At 47.4% G+C, this 27,014-nt stretch overlaps 1 protein-coding gene across 1 annotated transcript in view; it reads right to left on the bottom strand.

The window, feature by feature from the left end:
• The window catches only part of TP73 (tumor protein p73), a 103,255-nt gene that overhangs the window by 67,484 nt on the left and 8,757 nt on the right, over positions 1 to 27,014 (bottom strand). Inside the window, exon 2 of the mRNA XM_084821707.1 lies at positions 7,226 to 7,471. Coding sequence (XP_084677833.1) covers positions 7,226 to 7,471 — 246 coding nt within the window. The remainder of the gene's footprint in view (positions 1 to 7,225; positions 7,472 to 27,014) is intronic.

The following is a 27,014-nucleotide window of genomic DNA, read 5'->3' as shown; positions in this document are numbered from 1 at the left end:
TCTTGTGCAGACCAATAATACCTGAGCAGCGTGAGGTCTCCCAAGCCCCGGTGTAGCTGCTATGGATGGGGCTGGGTGGCTGCGCAGGGTTGGGGCCGAGGCCACCTCTCCTACCTGCAACCACTACCACCCTCCTGCAGATATGACCACCTGGTGGGGCTTGTTATTATTTTCCCTGTCAGTACTGACGATTTAGAATTTAGAAATAGCAGAGACTTAAAAGAGTTCCTAGGCATAAGCAATACGTCATCTGAACTGCTCTTATGCTAATTCCATGATCCCCTGATCCCTTGTTGATGTGGACTTTGAGGTAGAGATTGTTACAGACTCTGTATTGTACGTACCACAATGGAATAAGTATTCTTTCCTGGAAATTTTTATGTGCAATTTAGAAAGCCCTTTAATATGCACTTTTCAGGGAGAGCATTAACCAGCTCCTTCATCTTTTCTTTCACAGAATCATAGAATAGTAAGGTTGGAAGGGGCCTACAAGACCATCGAGTCCAACCCCCTGCTCAAGGCAGGAATCCAAGTCAGAGCATCCCTGACAGGTGGCTGTCCAGCCTCGTCTTGAATGCCTCCAGTGTGGGAGATCCCACCGCCTCCCCAAGTAATGGGTTCCATTGTCGTATTGCTCTGACAGTCAGGAAGTTTTTCCTGATGTTCAGCCGGAATCTGGCTTCCTGTCACTTGAGCCCATGATTCCGTGTCCGGCACTCCAGGATCCTGGCCTTCCTCTCTGGGACAACCTTTCAAGTACTTGAAGGGCGCTATCCTATCTCCCCCTCCATCTTCTCTTCTCAAGGCTAAACATGCCCAGTTCTTTCCCTCTCTCCTCATAGGGCTTCTTTTCTTTTTAATACTGTAGTTTATTGATTGGCTGATCTGAATTGCTGGAGACTGATGGCATTGCTTGGTGTCTGTAGTAGCAGATGAATTCTTGATGGTATCACCTGGTTTGTATGTGTGTGGAGAGGTGAGGGGAGTTTGCCTGCCAGCTCAGTTACTGTACCAATCATCCTGATCTTGCTCATTTAATCTCCTCCTTTGATTTATGAAGAGAAAGAGGGAGTAAAAAATTTGGGGGTGGGAATAGGTTTTGCAGTCCATGCACATACATGGGTGTTTAAGAATGTAGGTCTTCTGTATGCAGTGTACGTAGAATCCTACAGTTGGAGAGACCCTTGGAGGCCATCTCTTCTAACCCTCTGGTCCATGCAGGAGATCCAGAGCTAGAGCATCCACAACTGATAGCTGTCCAGCTCTGCTTGAAGTCCTCCAGTGAGAGAGAACCTACCCACACCTCCATCTGTTCTTACCATCAAAACGTGTCTCTTAGGGCACAATCCTATCCAATGCAGGGCAGGAGAAGCACAGAAGGTATCATTCCCTCCGCGCTTCTCCTGCCCTGCATTTTCAGCTAGACAGCCAATTGCAGCTGTGTAGCCACGGCAGGGGAGAATGGGGGAGGAGGTTGCTGTACACTGGATGTGTTGTACAGGCATTTCCGCCCTCCCCACCCTGGAACGCCCCCCCGGAACATCCCTTTTCAGCTGCTCCACGCTCCTCTTGCAAGCGCAGAGGATAAGGCTGTCTAGCGGCCATAGGATTGCTCCCTCCATGTCCAACCAAAATTTACCCTCCTCTCATTTTAGCCCCTTAGATCATGTCCTGCCTTCTGGGGTAGCAGAGAACAAATCTTTGCCCCGAGTGCTATCATGTTCCTCCTCAATCTTCTCCCGGCTAAACATGCTCAGTTGCTTGAAACTTTCCTCATAGGACTTATTTTCCATATTCCTGACCATCTTTGTTGCCCTCCTCTATCCCCATTTCATTTTTGTCTCCATCCTTCTTCAAGTGTGGCACCCACAATTGGACAGAGTATCCCAGATGGGGTTTGACTAATGCAGAATAAAATGGAACTATTAGTTCCCTTGACTTAGAAACAGCGGTTCTATCAATGCAGCTTAAAATCGCGTTAGCCTGTTCTGCAGCTACATCACAGTGCTGACTCAAGTTTGCCATAAAAACCTCAAGTGTAGCTTGTGAAGTGGATCTGTCCTAGTACAGCACTCGAATTGTGGCCTGACAGATGCCTCACAAGAACAATTAAAAGTATCTACCCTGTGTTATTTGCCCCCACTGGACTTTATTAATTTTAAATACTTATATTTCACCTTTCAGGACAATCACCTTCTCAGGACAGCTTACAAATGATAATTAAAATGTGTTAAAAAAATATAACAATCTTTTTAAAACAACAACAACAACCTAAAAACAGCAGCAGTTTTAAAACCCAACTCATGGCATGCTTAATAAAGTGTTGTTTGAAATAAATAGGTTTTTAAGGTCCATTTAAAAATTAGCAAATATAGGGCTATATATACTTGTTTGGGAGAGATTTCCAAAGACATGGGGCCTCTACGGAAAAGGTCCTGCCTCTAGTTCCTGCCAGGCTGTTGGCTCTTGATAACAGTCCTGTGAGGAGGGCCTCAGAGGCCAATCTTAACACCAGGGCAGGTTCATAATTTGGTAGTCTACTGCCTCTGAATATAGATTCTAACACCGATGTACCCATGACAATCATAGTTGCCATGTAAAAGTTTGGAACTGCTCTCATGCAACTAGGGGAAAAGGTTGAAAATATCTGCAACATACCCTTAAGTTACAAGCTTCGGGGGTGGGGGGTGCTTCCAGAGGGTGGCGGGGAGGTGGGGAGGCTTTTAGCATGCCCCAGTCTTCTGCTATAAGGTGCCTATGCAACTGAGTTTCCACACTTTAGTGGGTATAGCACTGCTGTGTATGCGTAGTCTGAAGTGTACATCCTGCTGTGATCTGTCCACGCTAGTAAACATATAACATAGCCGTGTGGGTGGGAAAGGGACAGTGTGGCTGAGGAGCACACACCATTTAGCGGCGTGTTGAATTTATTTTAGCAATTTGTGCCAAAATACTTTTGTTGTTTACATGCTATTGCACAGATATTTGAATAAGTTTGGAAGACAGATGCAGATGTGTGAAAAAAAACCCTATTCCGTTACTGCTTTATTGGACACATTTGTAAAAAAAAAACAATTACAACCCCCCACGCCAATAAAATGATGCTGACCAGAAGGTAATACTGAAAGTGTGCTGAAGTGGGAAGGTGTGGTGATAGGGCTCAACTGCCCCAACTACAGCAGATGTCAAATCACCTCTTTAAAAAGCTGAAAGGGTATCACTAAGGTAATCCACACCTGTGGCTGTGCCGTTCCTCCCCAAAAGTTTTTTCCGGTAAATCTCGGAAGCAGAACCTAAGTCTACGCCTCTTCCTTCACTCCATCTTACAACTGTGACCATGCAGACTTCATGACTTCAGCATCAAGCCAGCCTTTTCTTCCTCCTCTTCCCAACCTCTCCGCTCCCTCACTTGTGGGGTTTTTTGTTTTTTGGTAATATCTTGCCTGAGGAAGAGATCTGGAGATCTTGAAAACTTGCCCACAGTTTTGTGCATATTTGGTTGGTCCGCTTAAAGGGATTGCCCAACCGTGGATTTTGGCTTTTTTTTTTCTTTCTTACGGACTAAAATGGATTATTTTGTTTTATGTTTTCTCCGTAAAATGTGTGTGAACAAAGAGTAGCAATTCCAAAGCAAATACTTAGCACAGAAGCGCCTGAACGGAATGAAACATCTATGCACAAATGCATGTGACAAAACTTGGACACTTATATTTGCAAACATTTGCCTGGAAAGAGTTGCAGTGGGTAGAGAAAAGGCTAAGTACCCCTGCCCTCTGCCTCCCCCCATGACACACCCCACCACTCCAAAGTGTGTTCTTCCCTAACAAAAGCAATCATCTTGATTTTGTTACATGCATTTGCAGGAGATGTTCTGGTTTGTCTTCCTTAGCAGCTTTGCTTGAACTGCAGATCTGGCTTGCCTGGACCAACTGGGGTTTGTCCTCCCAGACCTCTCTCAAACAACCTGGGAGCAGTGCGCTATCCCGAAACACACACTCAAAACCGGAAAGTGACCACTGTGGTCCAGGGGACGATGGATTTAAGATGGGTTTGTTTGACATTCTGTTCCTAAACACACTGACTCAAAAGTAAGCCCCATTGATTGTCGTGTACCTTACTTCCAAAATTCTTGGGCGTACAGATAGGCAGGCAGAGGGTCATATCCTGCACACGATTTCAGTTTTGACTTATGCATGTTTATTTGGAAGTTGCCTCTCATACACAGTGGGGCTTACTCCCAGGTATGTATGCACGGGGGATTTCAGCCCAAGGCAACTTAAACCGCATTGATGTCAGTGATACTGTCACTTCCTTAATGCATGCAGGATTGCAGTCAAAAATTGCGTGCAAAGCGACCGTGTGCATGTTCATGCAGAGGTTGGGCCCATCCGAGAAAGCGTGCCTAGCAGGTGAAATCAGTTGAAATCACAGCCCTGGGTGGGAATAGCATCATCTCAGGCAAATAATGAGCCCTCTGGTACGAGAAGTGTGTGTGTGTGTGTGTGCATGCGTGTACACCACCCTTCCCTAACTAGCAGAATATTTTAGAGCTGTGCGTAAATGGCCTCTCTCAATTCTCCAGCCTATTTGTGGGCAGATTTCACGGAATTTCTCCTAGGAGAGGAGAAACTCTCCAACAGTTTCTCACAGATAGGGCTCTCTATTGGCAGGGGTTGTAGCACAGCTCTTTTCTTTTTCCCCTCAGCGTTTTTGCTTTCTTGCACTGCTTCTGTAGGTGGCAACAGCATCCACTGGGTTGAGGCTTCCACTTCTCTGAGGCAGAATTTTGAATTTCTTTGGGTTGTATTTTTGAGCTTGCCCAACCACTGCGAGGTGGCTGAGGGGGCTGTGTGTGTTTTCTCTCTCTATTACACACCTTTCCATGGCTCTGCAGCCTCCCAGGCCACCTGCACTCCCTGGACTGCAAAAGCCCCTCATGAATTGCCTCATGACGTCTTCCTCACGACAGCTCTAACTGAAGTGCGGGAAGCCGGGGAGGCTACAGGCTGCCACAGGGATTACTGTACAATGACAGACAGGACACTCACTCACACTCCTCAGCCACCTCACAAGTAAGGTAAGCACAAGAACCCCAGACCCAACCCATGAGAATTCCTCCGAAATTTCTCCTCTTTTGAATTTCTTTTCGAAAGCCATTTCATAGAATCATAGAGTCATAGAACAGTAGGGTTGGAAGGGGCCCACAAGGCCATCGAGTCCAACCCCCTGCTTAGTGCAGATCCAAGTCAGAGCATCCCCAACAGACGGCTGTCCAGCCTCGTCTTGAATGCCTCCAGTGTGGGAGACCCCACCACCTCCCTAGGTCACGGGTTCCGTTGTCATCTTGCTCTGACAGTCAGGAAGTTTTCCTTTCCATCAAATCGAATGGGAATGGTCAAAAAAAATGTGGGAGAAATTTTCGGCACAGAACTAGAGTATTTGTTCTATTAATTGATTTGTTGTTGCGGTTGCTCAGTCATTAAGTCGTGTCCTACTCTTCGTGACCCCATGGGCCATAGCACGCCAGGCCTTCCCGTCCTCCGCTCTCTCCCGGAGTGTGCTCAAGTTCATATTAATTGATTAGTCATGCCGGCCACATGATCACGGAAGCATCTTCAGACAGCGCTGGCTCTTCGGCTTAGAAACGGGGATGAGCACCACACCCTAGAGTCGGACACGACTGGTTGGGGACACCTTTACCTTTTTAATACTTATATGCCGCTTAATATAATAAAATCTCTAAGTGGTTCCTTATACCTGGCGTCCTCCAGCTGTGTTAGACTATAACTCCCATAATCCCCAGCCAGCACAGCCAGGTAGTGCTGGCTGGGGATGATGGGATTGTAGTCCAACACATCTGGAGGACACCAGGTGAGGGAGGGCCTGCCTAGAAAGAGAGGAAGCTTGTATGTAGAGTTCCCAACTTCTTAGCTCTCCTCTTAACAGCAGTTGGACCTGCAGCCATCGGCAATCCCGTTTAAGGTCTGTGCCATGAACGGTGTCACAAAGATAATTCCATTCCCTGTGGGGGCAGCTGGTCAGTGTCTGCTGGGACACCTGGTTGAGGGTGGATGCCAAGCTTTGCCCCCACAGCAACAGCATCCCTGAGAGCAGTGTTACGTAGGGATGGACGACAGCTATTTACTTATAAGGGAGAGAGTAAGGAGCTTCCCTCTGGGGGTGACACCTCTCACTGCCCCAATCTCATGACGGAGAGTCTGGGTGTCGCACAGATAAGGCGGAGCGACGCTATACACATGACTACCATGCGTGAAGTGGACAGTCACTTATAGCGGGGGTGCAGAGGTATTGCTGTGTAGGGGGCCAAATTTATTTATTCATTTGCTTGTTTGTTTTACGATATTTATATACCGCTCCATATCTAGAACAGATTTCGGAGCGGTGAACACAAGACAGAAAAGAGCAAGAGGATAAAAAGGTTAAAACACCAGATTAAAATTACGCTATTTTTAAAAACAGAATGCCAATAAAAAATGTGGCTGGTCAGTTAAGGAATGCCTCCTGGAACAGTGCTGTTTGCAGGAGGCGCCGGAAACAGAACCGTGCTGGTGCCTGCCTGACCTCCAGGGGTAAGGAATTCCAAAGAAAGGGGGCCACCACGCTGAAGGCTCTTCTCCTGGCGGACTCCAGTCAGGCCATAGGTCCATGTGGGACCACCAGGAGCATGCCCTCTAAATTGCCTGCTGTTGGGCCCTATGTGGGCCAGATGACCCCAGTGGGTGGGGCCATGTCCTCTGACTCCATTGTCATGTGCGCCATCACCACAGGGCACTATGCACTGCATGAAAGGGTCTCAGTCAGCACTGGGAAGAGAAGCCGCCTTGCTTGCATCCCCACAGTTCTCTCAGATCTGTACTGAGCTAGACAGTGTGATTGGGTGTGAGGCAGCTTTCTATGTTCCTATTTGAATCAGCCCTTCATTCAAAACCATGAGGGCTGGAATCTCACTTTATTTTTATGAGAAGGACCAGAGCTCAGTGATAGAGCACCTGCTTGTGCATTCAGGAAGTCCCAAGCTCAGTCCCTGGCATCTCCAGATAGGCGGGGAAAGCCCCGTGTTTGAAACCCCCGAGAGCCAATGCCAGCCAATGCAGACGTTCTGTCTGCATAATATAATTATCCGTTGGAGATTTCTGCAAGATAAACCCATTTGGAAGATGCCCCAGAAGCAAAAAAAGAAAAGAAAAGGAGACATGCGACTTACTGTCCAGGTGGCGGATTTCGCTGTGCTTGATTGCTGGAAGGTCACTTCAAAATGATGTGGTCCCGGGTAATCTGTGTTAGATGGGATGACAGGCGCGGGGGACATGGTGTCGAAGGTGGAGCTGGGCTGTGAGTAAGGTGAGAGCGTTGGGACATTGGAGGCGTGCTCCGAGCTATACGGGCTTGAAGAGGCAGCTCTGCTGTCACTGCTCTGATCCATGCTGCTGTTCAGCAAATTAAACTGGGACTGGAGGAAAGGAAACAAGGGGAGGAGGGAAAGGGTGTGTGTGTGGGGGGGGGGAGGAAGAGATGGAGAGAAATAACACTGCTAGTTTAAAGACATGGAAACCTCAGGCACACTCTTTTGCAAAACTACTCCAGGTGTCTTGTTACAGGCATCTTAAAGGGGCAGCCTCGCTTGAGAAACTGCTCGGGAACAGAAATACCTTGTGCGGTCTTGTGGCTGCACTTTTTGCATCCCCCTCCCTCAAAAAAAAAAAATCCCCAACAAGTCAGCACTTGTAAAAAAAGAGAGAGAGAGAGAAAAAGATACTCTTGACAGACTGACCTCATTCCTCACCGTGATCCGTAACAGAAAGGCAGCACAACAAATGCAAAGAAGAATGGACTGTGTTTTTTACTCGAATGCAGCCGGTGTGATGGGAGTTGTAGTCTGACAGAACTGGAAGGCAGGGGGTTGGGAAAGGCTAGTCTGTCCCCGACATCTTTAGAATTATTATTATTATTATTATATTTATTATATTTATATTTATGTATATCCCGCCTTTTCCCCAATACTGGGACTCAAGGCAGCTTTACAACATTAAAACTTGTACAATTAAAACCGATAAACAGAAGTATAAAGAGAAGTATACAAAAGTTAAAACTACAATTAAATCATCAATGGTATAAAATATCAAAATGTCAAAGGACAACAAGAAATATAGTATCCATCTGTCCTGTTCTCACAGGTCCAGACTAGCTATCCCCAAAGGCCTGCCAGAGCAAGAAAATTTTTACATGCCTGCGAAAGCCTACCGAGGAGGGTGCCGCTCTTTCCTCCCTGGGAAGGGAGTTCCAGAGCCTTGGGGCAGCCACCAAGAAGGCCCTCTCCCACATTCTCACCAGACGTGCCTGTGATGGTTGTGGGACGGCGAGAAGGGCCTCCCCTGAAGATCTCAGGGCATGAGTATGCTCATAGGGGAGAAAACGGTCTTTCAGATAACCTGGACGCGAGCTGTATAGAAGTGCTAACAGTGTTGTGCTTACGTCACTGTCTCTTTTGAATAAGAGACTCAACCTGTTTGCATTAGCGACTGACCCTCCACGAGCTTCTGCTCTCGTTAAATGCCGCTGCAGAGGAGTGGGGGGAATTAGGTACTGGGGCAATGGGATTAACTCTTCTCCCAGTCGAAATGCTCTATTTACCATAGAAAAACCCACTGGTGGCTCTAAGGCTGCGTCTACACAGAGAGGCTTTCCAGCGCGATTCAGTTTAACGCCGCATTTTCACCCATTCAGGTTTGCTCCTCCTGCGGCCCACGCAGCCAATTAAAGCGGCTTATACATGGGAAAAAACTGCATTTGTTCAGGCACATGCAGGTGGAAGTCTCACGGCATCAACAAGTCATTAAACTTATGCGCAGGTCCGCTGCAGTGGATAAACGGAGATTGAAAACAAAAGGCAAAGCAATCCCCGATTCCCCACCCCTCTCTCCCCTCCTGTGCTGAGTAAGCGCCATGGAAGACAATGCGGTTTACTTCTGAGTAGACATGTTTATCTGGGCTGTTTTCAGCTAGTTGTTCCTTGAGGCCATTATCCTTAGGCGAATATGTGTGCCAGTGCGGGAGGGGATTTTAGAAAAAGAAATCCCAAAAGCCATGTGCTGACCTTCTCAGGAGTAAGGCTCATGGGGGGACACGATCCGTGGAGAGTGACACCAACTCCTCTCCTCGGGTCCACCCTTTGCTGATGCAACTTTCCCTTCTTCCTCACAGCGTTGGTCCCTCCCCTCCCACCACAGCCAGTATTGTAAGCTGAGGTCACACGGGCTCCCAAACATGGCCCCCCCGCCGTGGGAAAATCCGCCACAAAATGACTTCGCAGAAATGCGGGTTTTATGGCATGAAAACCTGCGGTTGCTGCAGAGCGGGGGAATGCGTGTGCCACGACCATGTGTGAGGCACAGTAGCGCCCGAGGAAATCTGCCATGTAGATCCAGCCTAATTATGATGCTTTCATGCAGGCTCAGTTGAAACACCTGGGCTTCTGCCAGGTCCAAGCATCAAGGCAGGAACTATAGGTGGTGCCACCTGGGTCACATACCTGCCCAGTCCCTTGGGTGGGGCATAGGGTGGCAGGCAGCTGGCGAAACACCCATACTTTTAATTTTCCCACAGTGCTCCAGAGCATCTGACATAGAGTCTCTCCAGAGCATTGCAGGAAATTAAAATGGCAGCCAGCTTCCCAGGTAGCTGCCACCAGGTAAGGTCTGGGGTGGCTAGGTGTCCTCCTCTACAGAGGACTCTACTCTCCCTATTTGAAGGAATAGCAGGGGGGCAGTCCTCTATTTGCAGCCATCCTCTTTAGGGATGTGTCAAGAAGCAATGTTCACATTCGCCTAGATTCTCCGAACACCAACTTGATGTTCGTTTCTCCTCGTTCACTGTGTTCGTTTGCGATCTCTGTTCGTTTGGCGCGAATGGGAGAACTGTGCAAAGCGAATGGAGGAAATGTGCCCCGAAATGGCACATTTTCCCAAAGTGTGCACTTTTCCCCATAGGGTACAGCGTGGGGTTGGTACAAAGATAGCTCATGGCTGAGGGAAAGCCTAAGCAAGCAGATACGTTTTCAATAAACGCCTAAAACACGCCAGCACTGAGGCCTGGTGTACCTCAGAGGGGAGATCGTTGCGCAGGGTGAACACCACTGCAGAGAAGGCCCATCTCTATGTTGTTGCCAAATAGAAATCTGTATGCCGCGGCACGGACAACGGAGTCTTCCCTGAAGATTGTAGTGGTCTCAGAGGTTGATAAAGGGGGAGACGTTCCTTGGTGTTACCTGGTCCTGAGAGGGACAGGGCTTTGTATGCTAATACCAAGACCTTTAACCTAGCTCAATAACAGACCTGCAGCCATTGTGGATCCTTCAGCACAGGCACAATATGTGCGCTATAAGGCTCCCTGGTCAATAACTTAGCTGCTATATTCTGCAGTAGCTGCAGCTTCCGAACCAGTCTTAAGGGCAGCCCCACAATGAGTGCGTTACAGTAATCCAATCTCGAGGTTACCAATGCGTTGATCACGGTGCCCAGGCTATTGTCAGGAGCGCCCTAGCTGCCTCTTACCGTCCCCTCCAATAGCCAACTCAAGACACAGACAAAAGGGATTCTTTCCAAGGCTTTATTCCGTTTACAACTTAATGACTCTTTCAGATGCTAATTTCCAGCGACTAAGCAAAGGACTGCACTGGGGTAGCTAGCAGAGTAGCCTAAGCTCCAGGTAAGGCAGTTGGTCCCCGTTTGAAGGAGAAGCGCGGGAAGAGTCTGAACTTATGGGCTATGGAGAGGTCCTCCCTCTTACTCTGGGGTCCTTGGGACGCAACTGTTGTTTTAGCGCCAAGCAGGCTGAGCATCTCCTCTCGGCGCCCTCCATCCGGTGCCGCTCCCTGCGTCCGCACCGAGCATCCAGCAAGGCCCCCTCCCCCGCTCCCTCGCTGCCAGGGTCACTATCTCTCCCAGGAATACTGGCAGGAGGAATCTCTCCCTGCCGCTGTGCCTGTGAGGGATGAGCTGGCTCCTCTCCCACGGGTTGTTGCTCTTCCTCAGAATCAGAACTGCTCTGGGCTCTATGGGCTCAGTTTCCACCCTTACAGCTATCCCTGTCCAGGAATGGGTGCAGTTGGCATACCAGCTTAAACCTGTAGTAGGCACTCCTAGCCACAGAGGTCACTTGGGCCTCAGATGACAGCGATAGATCCAGGAGCAGCCCCAAACTGTGGACATGTTCCTTCAAGGGGAGTACAATCCCATCCCGAGCTGGTAAATCCCTTAATTCCCGGACTTGGGAACCACTGACCCACAGTGCCTCCATCTTACTGGGATTCAAATTCAGCATACTAGCCCACCACTGCATTCAAGCACTGATCTCGGTCATGTACGGCCTCTCCTGATTCAGAAATAAAGTTGGGTATTGTGACGTTACATGTGTGTGTGTGTGTGTGTGTGTGTGTATGTGCGCATGTTTTATGTGTATGTATACACACACACACACACATATATATATATGCGTGCGCGTGCGTGTGTATACACACACACATATATACATATACATATACACAAACACAGAGAGAGAGAGAGAGAGATGGAATTTGTAGGTATAATCATGTATTCCTGTTATAAGTCCATGTTTATGCTGAGTATCTCTAGGGTGAGCATGGGATGAGTGATAGGAAGAATGGTGGATCTGAATATGTGTGATGATTGGCTGAGTGAGTGAAAGGGCGGGTGAAGTGTGTGCTATAAAAGCTGGCTGCTGTGAGTCAGACAGGGATATGATTTGAGACAGGGTTTAGAACAGTGACAGGGATATGATTTGATGGGAATATAGATAGGATTTAGGACTGAGAACAGAGAGCGAGAGGGAAGTCTGTGGTGATTGGTGAAGTGATAGTTTGAGAGTGTGATCTAGTTTGAGAGTGTGATCAATATATGTGTATGAGAAACATATATTGATAAAGCCATTAAGAGTTACTTCTTTATTATTCAACAACTTATTACTGTAATTAATACAGCTTTCTTTGTTTAAAAAATCCTACACCTTCTGTGCTTGGCTATGTAAAGGGGAGGTAGAAAGGGAACAGTACAAGATTATAAGGTAAAAAGCGTTGGTCCTGAGCCTTAAGGATCCAGGTGGCAGCAAAACCCAGTGTGTGAGAGGGAAGGTGGTTCCTGCTGGGATGAGAAAGGCCTTAGAGAGGGGGAATTCTCACTAGGAGAAGGCAGGAACAGCACGGGTATCATCAGCGTACTGACTGCACCTCACCTCAAATTCCTTAATGACTGCACCCAGCAGCTTCATATAGATATTAGCACTGGATACAAGATGGTACCACGAGGCACCCTACAGCAAGACTGTCAAGGGGCCAACATACAGTCCCTCAGCACTATTCTCTGGAACCTGCCCTGTAGAGAGGAGTGGAACCACCACAAAATGGTACCCCCCAGTCCACAGAGGCGATCCAGGAGGATCCATGCTCAGTGGTTATCAAAATCTGCCATGAGATCGAGTAATAGTAACAGAGTAGCACTCCTTCTGTCCCTCTCCCGATAAAGATCATCCATCAGGGCAACCATGGCCGATTCGATAACCAGGCTAGAACCCAGTCTGGAATGGATCTAGACAATTTGTGTCCTCCAAGAATGCCTGTAGCTGAGTCACCACAACCCTCTCAAGAATCTTGCCTCAAAAGGGGATATTCATCACCAGCCAGTAGTTATTATAAACCTCTGGATCCAGTGAGGGCTTTTCCAGGAGTGGTTGTACCCATCAGGGGCCATGGCCTCATGCAATGATGCCTTCACCAGTCCTTGGACCCACCTAGTCAAACATTCTTGGCTAGCTTGAATAAGTCATAACGGACCAGGGTCGAGAAGACATGGTGCATCAAACTGCTATAAGTGTCTTGTCCATGTCCTCAGGCCTCAGAAACGGATTCCACAAAACTGGATAAGATGGTGCATTCGTTTGGACCTGTCACAACAGCAACTTTGAGACCAGTATGAAGGGCATTATTTTGTCTTCAAAATGCCTCGGAAAATTGTCACAGCAGGCCTCCAAGGTTGCAGTTTCATATTTGTTGGGACAGATGTTAATAATCCCCGTTCCCCCCAGAAGAGCTCCGCTGGATGGCTACTCAAGGACTCAATGGAGGCAGCGAAGTAAGACTTCTTTGCAGCCCTCACTGCTAGTCGTAGGCATGATTATGCGCTTGAATGCATGTTCGATCAGCCTCACATCAAGTTTATGCCCCCTGTGTTCCGGCCTTTGTCTTGCCTGTTTCATCACTTGGAGCTCTCCAGAGAACCAGGGAGTGACCCGGGCTCCACACTGTCAGAGAAGGCACCCGGGAGCACGTCGATGGCCAGTCACATCTCGCCATTCCACTGAGAGACAAGAGCCTCAGCAGGTTCATCTGCTCTAGTTACTGGGAAATCCCCCAGAACATTCAGGAATCCATTTGGATTCCATAGATCTCTGAGGGCAGGCCAACGTAGAGCGCAATCCTATGGCTCCTGGACAGCATCAGGCGGGGGGGGCAATAGGATACTTTGGACTCCCAGATCACAGCATCCTTGACACATGGCCACCCACCCTCTACTTAAATACCTCCAGCAAAAGAAAATCCACCAAGCCGGAAGGACAAGGTGCCATCTCCCTTTATTCTAAGTACAAAAGCCAGGAAGGCTGGCTGTTGAATCTTCCTTCAACACTGGTGATGAGGCAGTGTCCTCCAGGCAGCAGGCTAGCTTAAGGGGGCACAGGCCTGGCCCTATGGCACACCCAGCTCTGCTTCCCATCCCTCAGCAGCTGCCTCACTCTGTCTAATGGTAGGGCTGCCTGTGACGGCCCACCACCTCCCACAGCACAGCAGACTGTTCCACATCTGAACAGTTCTTAGGAAGTTTCTCCTAATATTTAGCCAAAGTCTGCTTCCCTACAATTTCCACCCTCTGGTTCTAGTCTTGCCCTCTGGAGCAACCGAGAATAAATCAGCTCCATCTTTGGCATGACAGTCTTTCAGGTATTTGTAACTGCTATCTGGTCTCCCCTTAATCTTCTCTTCTTCAGGCTAAACATACCAAGCTCTTTCCATTGTTCCTCAAAGGACTTGATTTCCAAATGCCTCACTATCCTGGTTGCCCTTCTCTGGACATGCTCCAGTTTGACAACGTCCTTCCTGAAGGACATTGGCATCCAGAAGTGGACGTATTACTCCAAATGTGGCCTGACCAATGCAGAATAGAGCAGAACTATTACTTCCTAGGATCTGAACACCATGCTTCTGTTAATGCAGTCTAAGGTTTCATTAGCTTTTTTAGCAGCAGCGTTGCATGGCGGGCTCATATATAGTTTATGATCAACTAAGTGTGCAATCCTGTGCATGTTTAGTTAGAAAAAAGTCCTACAACTCCCATCATTTCCCAGCCAGCATGACTGGCTGGGGAATGTTAGGAATCGTTGGACTTTTTCTTGCCTTAGACATGCATAGGATTGTGCCCTAAGACACCTAGATCTTTTTTTTTTTTTTTTTACTACCAAGCCCGATTTCCCCCATGCCTTTGATTATTTGGAGCTAAACGCAAGACTTTATTTTTTATCTCCATTGAATCTCACCTGATTAGTTTCATCCCAGTGTTTCAGCCTGTCAAGATCCTGTTGAATCTTGATTCTATGGTGTAACCTATCCCTCCCAGCTTTGTGTTGTCTAAAAATTTGATAAATCTATCCCATCATCCAAGTAATTTAGAAGAGAGTTGACCACCACAAGGTCTAGGACTGAGTCCTGTGGCACTCTGCTCAAGACCTCCCTCCAGGTTGATGCAACTGTATGCAACTATACTGTTGGATATAGTTGTTTTAATTGGTAAATGCAGTTGTTGGGTGGGAGGGGAATTGGATCAGTAATGCTGTACTGAGGAAATGATCCAGTTTGCCAATTAAAATGAGGCAAACTCTTTCCCCTGCAGCGTTTTCCCAGGTGACAGTTAAGGCAAGAACTATAGCTCAAGGGAAGGACCATTACTCAGTGGAAGAGCCCCTGCTTTGCATGCAAAATGTCCCTGGTTCGATCCCTGGCATCTCCAGGTAGGTCTGGAAACATTCCTGCCTGAAATTCTGGAGAGCCACTGCTCCCAGTCAGTGTTGGCAATACCGGGCTAGATGGTCTGACTTGGTATATTCATATGACAACTGTCTACTATAATTTTGCATTTTAAAAACAATTGTTGCAAACATTATCCTGGGGAGAGTCAAGGAGCTATCGAGGGGCAGTGTGTATCTCCGCCTGTTAAGAATTGGGCATCTTAAACAACCACTTCACCAGCATCTGAGATTTTAGCAGGCATTGGCCATGCCCACACACTTTCAAACATAAGTTTGCAAGCAAAAGGCTAGAAACATCTTTGGTTTAATATGTATATATGAAAAACTGTGATTCCTGCATTGAGCAGGGGGTTGGACTCAATGGTCTTATAGGCCCCTTCCAACCCTACTCTTCTATGATTCTACAATTCTATGAGGACGGGCAGCCATCTGTCAGGGATGCTTTGACTTGGATTCCTGCACTGAGGAGGGGGTTGGACTCAATGGTCTTATAGGCCCCTTCCAACCCTACTCTTCTATGATTCTACAATTCTATGAGGACAGGCAGCCATCTGACAGGGATGCTTTGACTTGGATTCCTGCACTGAGCAGGGGGTTGGACTCAATGGTCTTGTAGGCCCCTTCCAACCCTACTATGATTCTATGATTCAACAACCTCTTGCTCAATGCAGGAAAATCCAGTATTAGAGCATCACCAACAGATGATTCCCCATCATCTATTTGAAGAGCTCTGAGTGAGGAAGAGCCCCCACTTAAGTTACAGGAGGGTAGATTTCAGTTGAACATTAGGAGAAACGTCTTGATGTAATTGCTTCCATTGTTGAACTGCTTTTACCATCAAGACTTTTCTCCTAAGGTTCAACTGAAATCTACCCTGCTCTAAGTTAAGTCCATTAGATCTACCCCCTGCCCTCTGGGGTAGTGAAGAACAAGTCTTTGCCCTAAACTCTGGACCCAAGATGGCAGCTTAGATTTCTTCTGCATTGCCAAATGGGTGTCTATATGTGCATCACCAAAAAAGAGGACACAGATTTGCATCAAAATTGCATATGCCAATCTATATGTATAAATGCAAGTTAAGAAATAATTAATATAATTTAAATATACATACTATACCATGGTGGGAAAGACCATGACCAGGTGAATCATAGAATAGTAGGGTTAGAAGGGGCCTACAAGACCATCAAGTCCAACCCCCTGTTCAATGCAGGAATCCAAGTCAAAGCCTTTTTTGCTTGCTCAGTCCACTGTCCAACTTCTAACTGTAAATGGGAAACTTCTAGGCCCTTGTGGTTCTCCCTTCTTAGAATTCTCTGTCTTTAAACTGGACTTGGGTCAGACATCCCTTCTAATAGAGAATGGCTGCAAATAAAGGGCTATGCTCTGACAACCCTTCAAATGACCACCGTCTGTATAGTAGGACACACGGACACCCTACCTCCCCTGTAATTTCAGCCCACACAGAGCCCTCCACTAAGCATAATCATGAACATTGCAACCGTAACACACTCCTACCCTCTGCTCCACAAAATGTGGAGGCTGCCAAGACCTCTTGGACAAGACAGTAGCACAGATTCTAATGTGAAGGCCGAAAGATTTGGAGGCTGCTGTTGTTACACACCTTGCCTGCATAAAAGTTTGCAAATGGCTTCAGCCTTTTTATGAAAAAGACTCGGTTTCCTCAAAGATGGAACAGGACCCAGATGAGCAGAGAACTGAAGGTGGAATGTATTACTGCCTGGGAAGACTAAGATAAAGAAGATGGTTCCTGACACATGAGAAAATGGTTCCTGAAACATATGAATTGCAAACCCTAAACTGAAAATATTTGCTGAAACTTTAGGAAGCAGGGAGAAAGATTAATTGGCCCTGTTCAGACATCATGCTAAGCCATGATGGTTAGGAATTTTGAGCTAATCATGTTGGCTTAGCGTGATGTCTGAACAGGCATCTGTCCCAACCATGGTTGTTTATTAACCACGGTCTAACCATGTTCACTAACCACTTGCTGCAAGATGGTTAGTGGGCTCTACCATGGCATAGTGTGATGTCTGAACAGCCTCCGTGGTTAACTGAGAGCTGCTATAGAGCTCCGCTGCAAGAGCGGCCAAAGAAGGAGTAACTGCCAAGCACCAAAATGGCTGACAGCACCAAGCATCAAAATTGCCAACAGAGCAAAGGCTGCTGGGATGCATGGCTACCCATCTGGAGGACTGCAGGTTCCTGCAGGAGAGAGGGTGGTTAGAGAATGGTTAGTCAAACCATGTTGCGGAATGGTTAGTCAAACCATGTTGCAGAACATGGTTACCTGCATGTGGGGCAGTAGCACTCACAGTGGTTAGCAGTAACCACCATGCACCATGCTTAGCCTAACCACCCTTCTCCAATATGTGTCAGAATCCATCTAGCCCAGCATCTTCTCCTTTGATAGGCGGTGAGTCTCCCAGCTCTTAGGCAAAGATTCTCCCCTAAGATCTTTTAAGGATGATACTAGGGATCATGTATGCAAAGCAGGTGAGTTATGAGCCCTCCTCTACATAGATTTAAGGTGCACTCCTATGCGATCCGCCCTAGGTATCGTAAGAGTCCGAACTCAGGGGCTTACGAGTATCTGATGCAGAGCAGGAGGCACATTTTAGCTAATGGAGGCTTCAGGGAGCGGGAGGGACGGAGGCTGGGGGAGGCTGGGTATAGCTCGTATCCCCACTTGCCCCATCCCCTCCCTGCCCACTGGCACACCCCCGTTCCCTCTTCTATGAGCTCGCATTTGTAGGTTCGTAGAGGCAGCCAGCGTGCTTCTCTTCGCGCCGGCTGTGAGAAGGAGGGGGCGGAGAGGTCAGACCCTTGTGTCCGAGGTCGGAGCACTGTCTCCAGCCTCAGATCCAGGAATCCAAAACATCCGATGTCCCCCAGACACCATCTAGAGGCCATAGGATTGCTCTCTTCACCGATTTATCTCCCACCTTTCCACCATCAAAGTTCTTGAGGCAGCTTACAAATGTGTTCGAACAAAGTTATTTGCAGTTTCGCCAGGGGCAAGCTTCTTCGTGCAGATCTTTCTCTCTGGAACAAACTAACCGTCTCTCGCACTGCACCTGATGTCTGTGCTGGAGGGCCATGCCAGAGGGCAATTGTGCTCCATCCTCGCTCGCAGGAACATACCACCAGCACCATCTTAGTTGTGGCAGCAGTGCAAAGAGCAAACTTTCCCTGGACTCTTCCTAGTCCAATTGGAGGGCGAAATAAACAATATCCAGCTTTGGGAGAGGAGGAGGCTAAGGCCGGATTCTGCCACAGAGTTCTTTTCCAGAGGCAGCTGGCTTGAGGGACGTTAAAATCTTCCTTTTCCATGTTCATGCACGCATGGCTCTTGCTTTTATGGTTCCCCTGTTATTGATTTCCTGTGGATGAGCTCTTAATTCTGATGTGTTTGTTTGTTTGACATCTTGGAGTCATTTTTACTGGTGGTGTTTTTAACTGGATTTGCGGTGGGATGTTTAAAAACACAACAAAACTTTAAAATAAATAAACTCTATTTACTGATTTGATTTCTAGCCTGCCTGTCTGCCAAAAACAACACTCAAGGCAGCTAACAATAAAATCCAGATTAAAAACAAAATCTTAATTAAAACATTAGCGTACAAAAACACAATGAAAAAGACAGCAATGGAAGAAATAAACAGCACCAACCACATAAAAGCCGCTTCTGCAACAGAACAGCTTATATGCCAAAGGCCTGCCTGAATAATACAGTCTTTGCCCGCTGGAAGAAGGCAAAAACCTGTATACTGATAGCAAATGCGTTCTCCAAGTGTGGAACCTTACGCAGCTAATCCAGCTCCATCCATGCACTAAAGGGAAACATTGCAGGCTTGGGGAAACTCCAACATTTGCAGAAGTACAAAAAATCTTTGGAAAAACAACCCTAATGGCACGGGGGAGGCGGGGAGAATATCCCAATGAGGACTGAGCATGCTCAGTTAGGACAAAATGCTAACTAAACATTGATGCAAACCCCCAGGGAAATGGGGGAGAGGATGGGGAATGGAATATCCTGGAAGGAAGCATGGCTGACCGTCTGGCTGGCACCCTGAACAGGAATACTCCACAATGCAAACCGGTCCCACTTCCAATAATAAATGTGTTTGCTATTTCATGGATTCTGACATGTTCACATAAAACATTTTATAGGTACATCTGAAAATGGACATGTGCAGGGCTGGTCAGAGTGCAAGACATAAGGTTATGTGTAGGGCCTAAGGCAGAATGAGGCAGATGCCGAAGGGCAGGGAGCAGTGAGGAGATGTTGGGGTACAGAGCTGTGGAATTGTCCAGGCTACCCTATGCCCCCTAAGTTAGCCTGCTGCCCTCAGCTACAGAGGGAGATGCTCTCCTGTGCCAGAGTTCAAGGGCTTCACCACACAAGGTTAAAATCCTCAATATCTCCAAACTTTAAAAAAACAGAATAAAGGTCATTTACAGTGGGAGATGCCCCGGAGGTTGACGACCTCATCTAAAGGACCCGCAAACTTCCGTGAGTAACCAATCTCAATAGCAGGATAAAAACTCCATGTGAAGTAGCCTTGCAGTTTGTTTTCCCTTATCACAAGGAAAAATCAGCCCTTTCTGGCTGTGGTGCCACCAAATGTCTGTAGCAAGTTCAGCCATGGTTGTGGTGGCAGGCCACAAAAAGGCCGGGGTGGCACATCTGGCCTGCTGCTACCCACCTCAGATATATCTGATCAACTGCACAAATTAATTAAGGCTGCAATCTTACACACACTTACTTCCAAGAAGACAGTCTAGGCTTGTATTGCACAGCTTCCAGCAAACATTAGTTCCCCTCCCCGAGTCTACTGTTAGTCACTGGGGCCAATTAGCTGGTCAGATTTGGTCAATTCCTCAGTAATTAGCTAGCCAAATATAATTCAGATATGAGGTCCAATAATGATGAACTATTTCAGACATAAATGTAACAGAAGTGTAGTGAAGAAACAGCGAGCTTATGCCCATTACACAGAAACAATTCAGTTAACTCTCATTATGAAACTGTGAAATTAAAATTCTAAATTATTGTGACGAGCTGTAATTTATAACTAAAAGAATGTGCAAATATAAAAGATCTCTTTTTAAAAAATATGCGAACGGCACGTGGAAAGATTAAGTAGTTTTGCTTGGCAATCCTATGAATTAGTAGCGAACTCGTTCTCTGAGTGCCAATCCTTATGTAGCCAAAACAACACCACCAAATGACAAGAGGGAGGGATCAGCGGGGTTGGGGGAGTGCCAAAGTTTGCAGAAGTACAAAAGAACTTTAGAGGGAAAAATCAGCCAAGTGAAGACTGGGCGTGCTCAGTGGCCACAAAATGCTGAGTGTCAGGGTGGACACTGAGCCCATAGAATCCCAGAGTAGTTCTGATTCTGAGGAAGAGCAGTCGCCCCTGGGAGAGGAGCGTGCTTCTCTTTCCCAGGGCCAACAGCTGATGGAGATTCCGCCCATCAGCATTCCTAGCTTAGATAGCGGTCCTGGAAGTGACAGAGCGCGGGAAGCAGACTTGGTGGACGCGCGACGCCGACGCAGAGAGCAGCGCCAGATGGAGGGCGCGGAAAGGAGGCGTAGTGCCCGGTTGGCGCGCAAACAACGGCTGCGCCCAGAGGCTCCAAGGGAAAAGGGGAGGGACTCTCCCTAGCCCTTAAGTTCAGGGGTCTGCCAGTAATTCCCTTTCAAACGGGGACCAACTGTTCCAACGTAGGGCATAGGTACTGTGCTGCTCAGATCTAGTTGCAAACAGTAGAGTTGTTAAGTTGTAAAAGAAGAATAAAGCTTTGAAAGGAATCCCTTTGTCTGTGTCTGGACTTAGCTACTGGATTAGACTGAGAGAGGCCTCCAAGGAGCCCTTGACACTGAGTATCTGTTGGGGATGGGAAATGGAGGTTGGGGGTGATGGAATTTCCGAGAAGAAGGCATGTCTGGCTGACTGACACCCTGAACAACAGCATAGGAACACAGGAAGAGTCCTGCTGGATCAGACCAAGGGTCCGTCTAGTCCAGCATTCTGTTCACACAGTGGCCAACCGGCTGTTGTCCGGGAACCCACAGGCAGGACACGAGTGCAACAGCACCCTCCCGCCCATATTCCCCTTGGAGCAACTGGTGTACAAAGGCTCACTGCCTCTGGTACTGGAGGTAGCACAGAGCCATCAGGACTAGTAGCCATTGATAGCCTTCTCCTCCAGGAATTTATCTAACCCTCTTTGAAAGCCATCCAAATTGGTGGCCATCACCATACCTTATGGTAGTGAATTCCATAGTTTGACTATGTGCTATATGAAGAAGGACTTTCTTTTATCGGTCCCGAATCTCCCATCATAGGAAGACCCCACTGGGTTCTAGTCGTATGAGAGAGGGAGAAAAATGTCTCCCTATCCATATTCTCCACACCAGGCTTCATTCTGTACACCTCTATCATGTCTCCCCTCACCCTCCTTCTTTCCAAGCTAAACAATCCCAGCTGTTGTAACCTTCCCTCATAGGGGAGTTGAACTAATTAAAGACACTTAGCCTATATATAAAAGACAAAACTCGGATTTTAAAGAGTGGTTCTGTTCCTAGTGTAGGGCAGGGGTGCAGAAACTCAGGCCTGGGGGCAAAATCCAGCCCTCTGGGCTTTCCCAGGTGGCCATGCCCCATCCCCTCGCCCCTGGCTGTTTGGTGGTTTCCAGGCTTTTGAACTGCTTTTCCCCCATCCTAAAAGGTTGCAATGCCTCTTCTAAGGCTGAGCCTATGGCCACTAGACAGTGGCTAGATGGCCATAGGATTTTTTTATTGATGGGAACTGACCTCAGAGCCCGCGCTCCAAGGTTGGTTGCCAGGAAACCACCTCCCCATCCACACCCCCTCGTAAGTGGCACGGTTCGTCCCCGGCTCCACGCTCGTATGAGCAGTGCAGAGCGAGGGAAGGGGGGGGGCGTTCCTGGGGGCGGAGAGGGGATGGCGGAATTGTCATTACAACGCTTCCTATGCACCGTCCGGCCTTCCCTCCCCCAGCGCCCGAGGTGCCCTGGCTAGACAGCCGAAATTGGCCATCTAGCTGCTAATGCAGGGCAGCTGGAGCACAGAGAAATTCCCCTCCGTGCTCCGCCTGCTCTGCATTGGATAGTTGGTTGCCTCCGTGTTCAGAGGCGACCGACTATCCCCATTGGATTGCACCCTAAGTTATTGGCAGTAAGACCTTTAAAGCTAACATATGCTGATGTTTTGGCCTCACCCTTTTTGTCTCTGTCTCCGCCTCCGCCTTTTTTGCCTTTGTTTCTGCCCGCCACTGGAGTGTAGCTCCCAGAAGCTTCTCCAAACTGGAATTCAGCTCTTGGGCTGAAAGAAGTTCAAAAGCCCTGGTGTGGCGGAATGAATGTCAACTCCTAAATAAAGTGTGTGTGGGGGTGGTGGGGGGTCTTGACTCACTCAGAGCTGAGGAACAAGCAGCCCTTGCTTTTGCTTCGGCTATCTGATCATACCACTCCATCATGAAATTAACAAACCATCCCTGGCTTTCTGCTACTGCATCCAGTAAACGCAGCTCCTGGGTTCCAGTCTTGTGTCATATGCTAGCATGACTAAGATACTGAACCCAGAGTGAGGCTATGCAGAGGAGAGATGGGACTGATTTGGCTCATAATGGCTCCCGTCAATGTTGTGTGGGACAAAGCAATTTGGGACACAGTCGAAGTCAAAAGGCTGGGTTCGCACAATATGCTAACCCAGACTCGGTGATTGAGTGTGGGTTATTGTTGAACCGTGGGTTATCGTGTTGTCTAAATGCAGTGGGTTTTCTGCAGGGTGGGTTATCATGTTGTCTGAACGCAGCACATTTTCCACAGGGTGGCTTGTTAACCATGCAGTGTGGCTCGGTAACCACCCAGAACAACCCAACAACAAACCGTGGGTTCTCAAGGTGGCTCATTTGAGAAAAATAAGCCACACTGCATGGTTAACCAGCCACTCTGACTAAAACACGCTGCGTTCAGGCAACATGATCACTCACAGTACAACAACAACCCACAGTTCACCAGCAACCCACACTGAACCACTGAGTGTGAGTTAGCGTGTTGTGTGAACCCAGCCAAAGTGTCACCTGATAGGAAGCTGACTCAGGCCAGATCAGACTGATTGGCAGCAGGATGTCAGGCCAAGAAGCATCTTTCCCAACATTTGCTACCTGATCTTCTTTTGTGAACCGCGCAGAGAGCTTTGGCTATGGGGTGGTATAGAAATAAACAACCAAACAATAAACTGGAAATGCCAGGGATTTAGCCCAGGACTTCCTGCATGCAAAGCATGTGCTCTACAACCAAGCTATGGTCCTTCCCCTAAACACTGTTGGCAATGTCTCCCTCTCTGCCCCTTCCCATTGTATGGGCCCATTTTTCCACACCCCCCATCCATCACAATGATTATCAGTTCACAATTTGACTGGATAGGTCATCAGTTGACCTCTCCATTCACAGTATTTGACCGGACAACCGACCAGACTTTCCGGCCTACCCAAGACTTCGCATTCACATTCCTTCCTAGCCAAACGACGGAATGCCCCATTGATATGAACGGTAGCTCCATCTGAAGAGGAGCAAACCATGGACCAAATGAGAAGGAAGGGCTTCTTCACACGGCACAGAGTTAAACTATGGAATTTGCTACCAGAGGATGTTGTGATGGCCACCAATTTGGATGGCTTTAAGAAGGGGTTGGACAAATTCCTGGAGGAAAAGGCTACCAATGGCTACTAGTCTTGATGGCTATGTGCTCCCCCAAGTACCAGAGGCAGTGAGCCTATGTACACCAGTTGCTGGGAACATGGGTGGGAGGGTGCTGTTGCACTCATGCCCTGCTTGTGGGTTCTCGGTCGACAGCTGTTTGGCCACTGTGTGAACAGAATGCTGGACTAGATGGACCTTTGGTTTGAGCCAGCAGGGCTCTTCTTATGTTCTTATGGTCTTATGTAAGGCAGACCTTGAGCTTAGAGACCAAGGACTGAGCAGCTCAAACGCTCCAGGACATCCACTTACCAAATGCCCAGAGTGCCACCCAACTCCATAAAGCCCTTTGTGAGGCACCAGCGGCCGAGAAGAAGCTGAGCATAGAAGGAGTTCATGAAGGATAAGGCTATCAATGGTTACTACTCATGACGGCTATATTTATTTATTTTATTACATTTATACCCCACCTTTTTTCCTCCTTAAGGAACCCAAGGCAGCATACATAATCTTCCTCCTCTCCATCTTGTCCCCCAAAAAACAACCCTGTGAGTTGAGCTGAGAGTCTGTGACTGGCCCAAAGTCACCCAGTGAGCTTCCATGGCTGAGTGAAGACTAGAACCTGGATCTCCTGACTCCCAGCCCACCACACAGGCTATATATTATTTCCAGGAATATAAGCGGCATGCCTTTCAATACCAGTTGCTGGGGAACACAAGTGGGAGAGTGCCTGTTGCATTCATGTCCTGGTGGTGGGCTTCCTGGAGGCAACTGGCCACCGTGGGAACACACAATCCTGGACTAGATAAGCCTTAGGTCTGATCCTACAGGGCTCTTCTTTAAGGTGCCTCTGCTCTCAACGGAGAGGCAAAGCTTGAGAAGATGGCCATCGAGGCCTTCTCTGAGATATAAGGCCTCACTTCAGCTCTGCACCTTGTGAAAGGAGAGATCATCTACTGTACTTGGAGCTCTCCATCTTCTGACCGGGCATCTGCTTGACTCAGAACTTTTGGTACCTACTGCCATTGCTGCTTACCATTGGCTGCTAGTGATCATATCAATGGTTTCTAACTACGATGATGATATGGAACCTCCAGTTGGATGCCCTTGCCCAGTACCCACATAGCCTGACCCACCAAATCCTGACATTTGCCCTCTTGCACACCTTCCGTTCCTTTCAATGAAACTCGCACAGGAGCGCTTCCTGAGTAGGGATGCTGGAGAAATTCGAGATTGACTAAAATGATCTTGGATTGCTAAGAATCCGACCTGCGGAATCCACTGCAAACTGACCTCCTCAGCCTGTGACCTCCTCAGGCTGTCCATGGACATCCAGATCTTCTTCTTTTTTACTTTCCGGATATTTATTCATAGGAAAATATGCAAGTTTCTGCTGAGACTAGTAAATATACGTGGCGAAATGTTGAACGGAATGGGAGACAATACGCTAAATGTTACGTACTAAGATAAATTATGTAAATTGTCGCAAACCCTCTTATGGAAGTATTCGCGTATTTTTCCGCACAACGGAAAAAAATTTGAATCCGTCTGTGAACGGACGACAGAACAAAAGGTGCCTGACAATCTGTGAAACACGGATGGATGATACACAATCCATACATCCCTATTCCTGAGGGCTTGTGCTCCACGGGCCAGGTTTATCTGTTCCCTGTTCTCTCCTACCATTTCAAAGGGTATATAATTTGGATTTTTGGCAGTAGGCCACCTGCTCTGCATTCAGAAGGTTCCAGGTTCAATCCCCAGCATCTCCAGGTAGAGCTGGGAAAGAACCTGGTTTGAAAAACTGAGGAGTTGCTGCCCGTCAGTGTATTGTAGGAAGACAGATGAACCAATGCAGTCTGATGCAGCAGAAGGTCACCTCCAATGGATTTTCCACCACACTCTCGCATAGAGATGTGCAGGGCTGGAAACAAACCCAGGAAAATTCAGAAGAAAAAAAAAACACCTTTGTTCCATTTTTTCCCAAGGGCCATTTTTGTTTTTTCCCCAACAACTGGAAAATATTAATCAGCTTTTAGATTATGAAATATGTTCTTTAGAATTTAACACATGGTGTTTATATATTCTTACCCAGCCTTTACTCCTGCCAAAATGCTTTCTAAACACTATGTAATAAGAACACTTTTACAGAAAGACTAGAGATGTAAAATGTCTGCAAATAATGAAGCCATGGGGAAAATGTTTTTTAATCCGCTCTGTAAGATGCCCAGCATCGTTATTCCTTTATTCCTTATTTCTGTTCCAAAACTAAGTATTGCTTATTTTTTCCCAAAATTTCAATTTTTCTCCCCCCACAAACCCCCAGTTTTTTCCCATGCCTTCAAAATTTCCAGGAATTTTACATCTCTACTCCTGAAGTGCATTCAGATTTTTCCTGCAAAACCTATGTGAAGTTTTGCATTCTGATGTAATGCTGTTTATATGTATTGCTCCACAGACAATTCTTTGTGGAGAGGCAAAAAGAACTTAGTTGAAATAGGGCCCTGATATCAGATAAGGTGCAATCCCATGAAGAGGTGGCTGCAAAAAACCCAAAGCTAAATGGGTTTTGTTTCTAAGCTCCCCAATTCCACATGGCAATGAAGCTCAGGAACTTTGCCTGGCTCCTTTTACCTGACCCTTCCATTTTTACCAACATGCCATCAATCTTAAATTCTTCAAAGTAACCAGACTTCAGAATCAAGGAACATGTTATAACTTGGGATTGCTGAACCTCACCCACGGATAACTTTCTGATGTTGCACTGTAATAGCTTTCCTTTACAAAAAAAAAGAAAAGAAAAAAAAGTACCCACATGAGCCATCCATGTCAAGTAAGACCTCCAGCGTGTTGCATCTCCCACAATATCATCTGTGTTCAGTGAGTAACTGTTGGAATTTGGAACAAGACTGAACTCGTGCTGGTGAAGAACACCTCTTTTCTCCCCGAAAATATGCAGGCCAAACCCTTTTGTCCTTTTCATCTCGTGGTCCCAGGATGCTTTTGCTCTGTACAAAACTAATCTCGCGATCCCTCTCCAGGCAGGGATCCTCAAGAAGCATATGCAGGTGGTTTTGCTCCTGATCTGGTTCATTTTTTTCCAGTCATGTGCTCAATTCTTGGCCACCATTTTATCTGACATTTACTGGCTTCTC

Source organism: Heloderma suspectum, chromosome 15 (genome assembly GCF_057233095.1).
Source record: "Heloderma suspectum isolate Gila_16-S chromosome 15, 16-S_ref, whole genome shotgun sequence".
Lineage (NCBI taxonomy): Eukaryota > Metazoa > Chordata > Lepidosauria > Squamata > Helodermatidae > Heloderma > Heloderma suspectum.
This window is presented reverse-complemented; position numbering and strand designations above follow the sequence as displayed.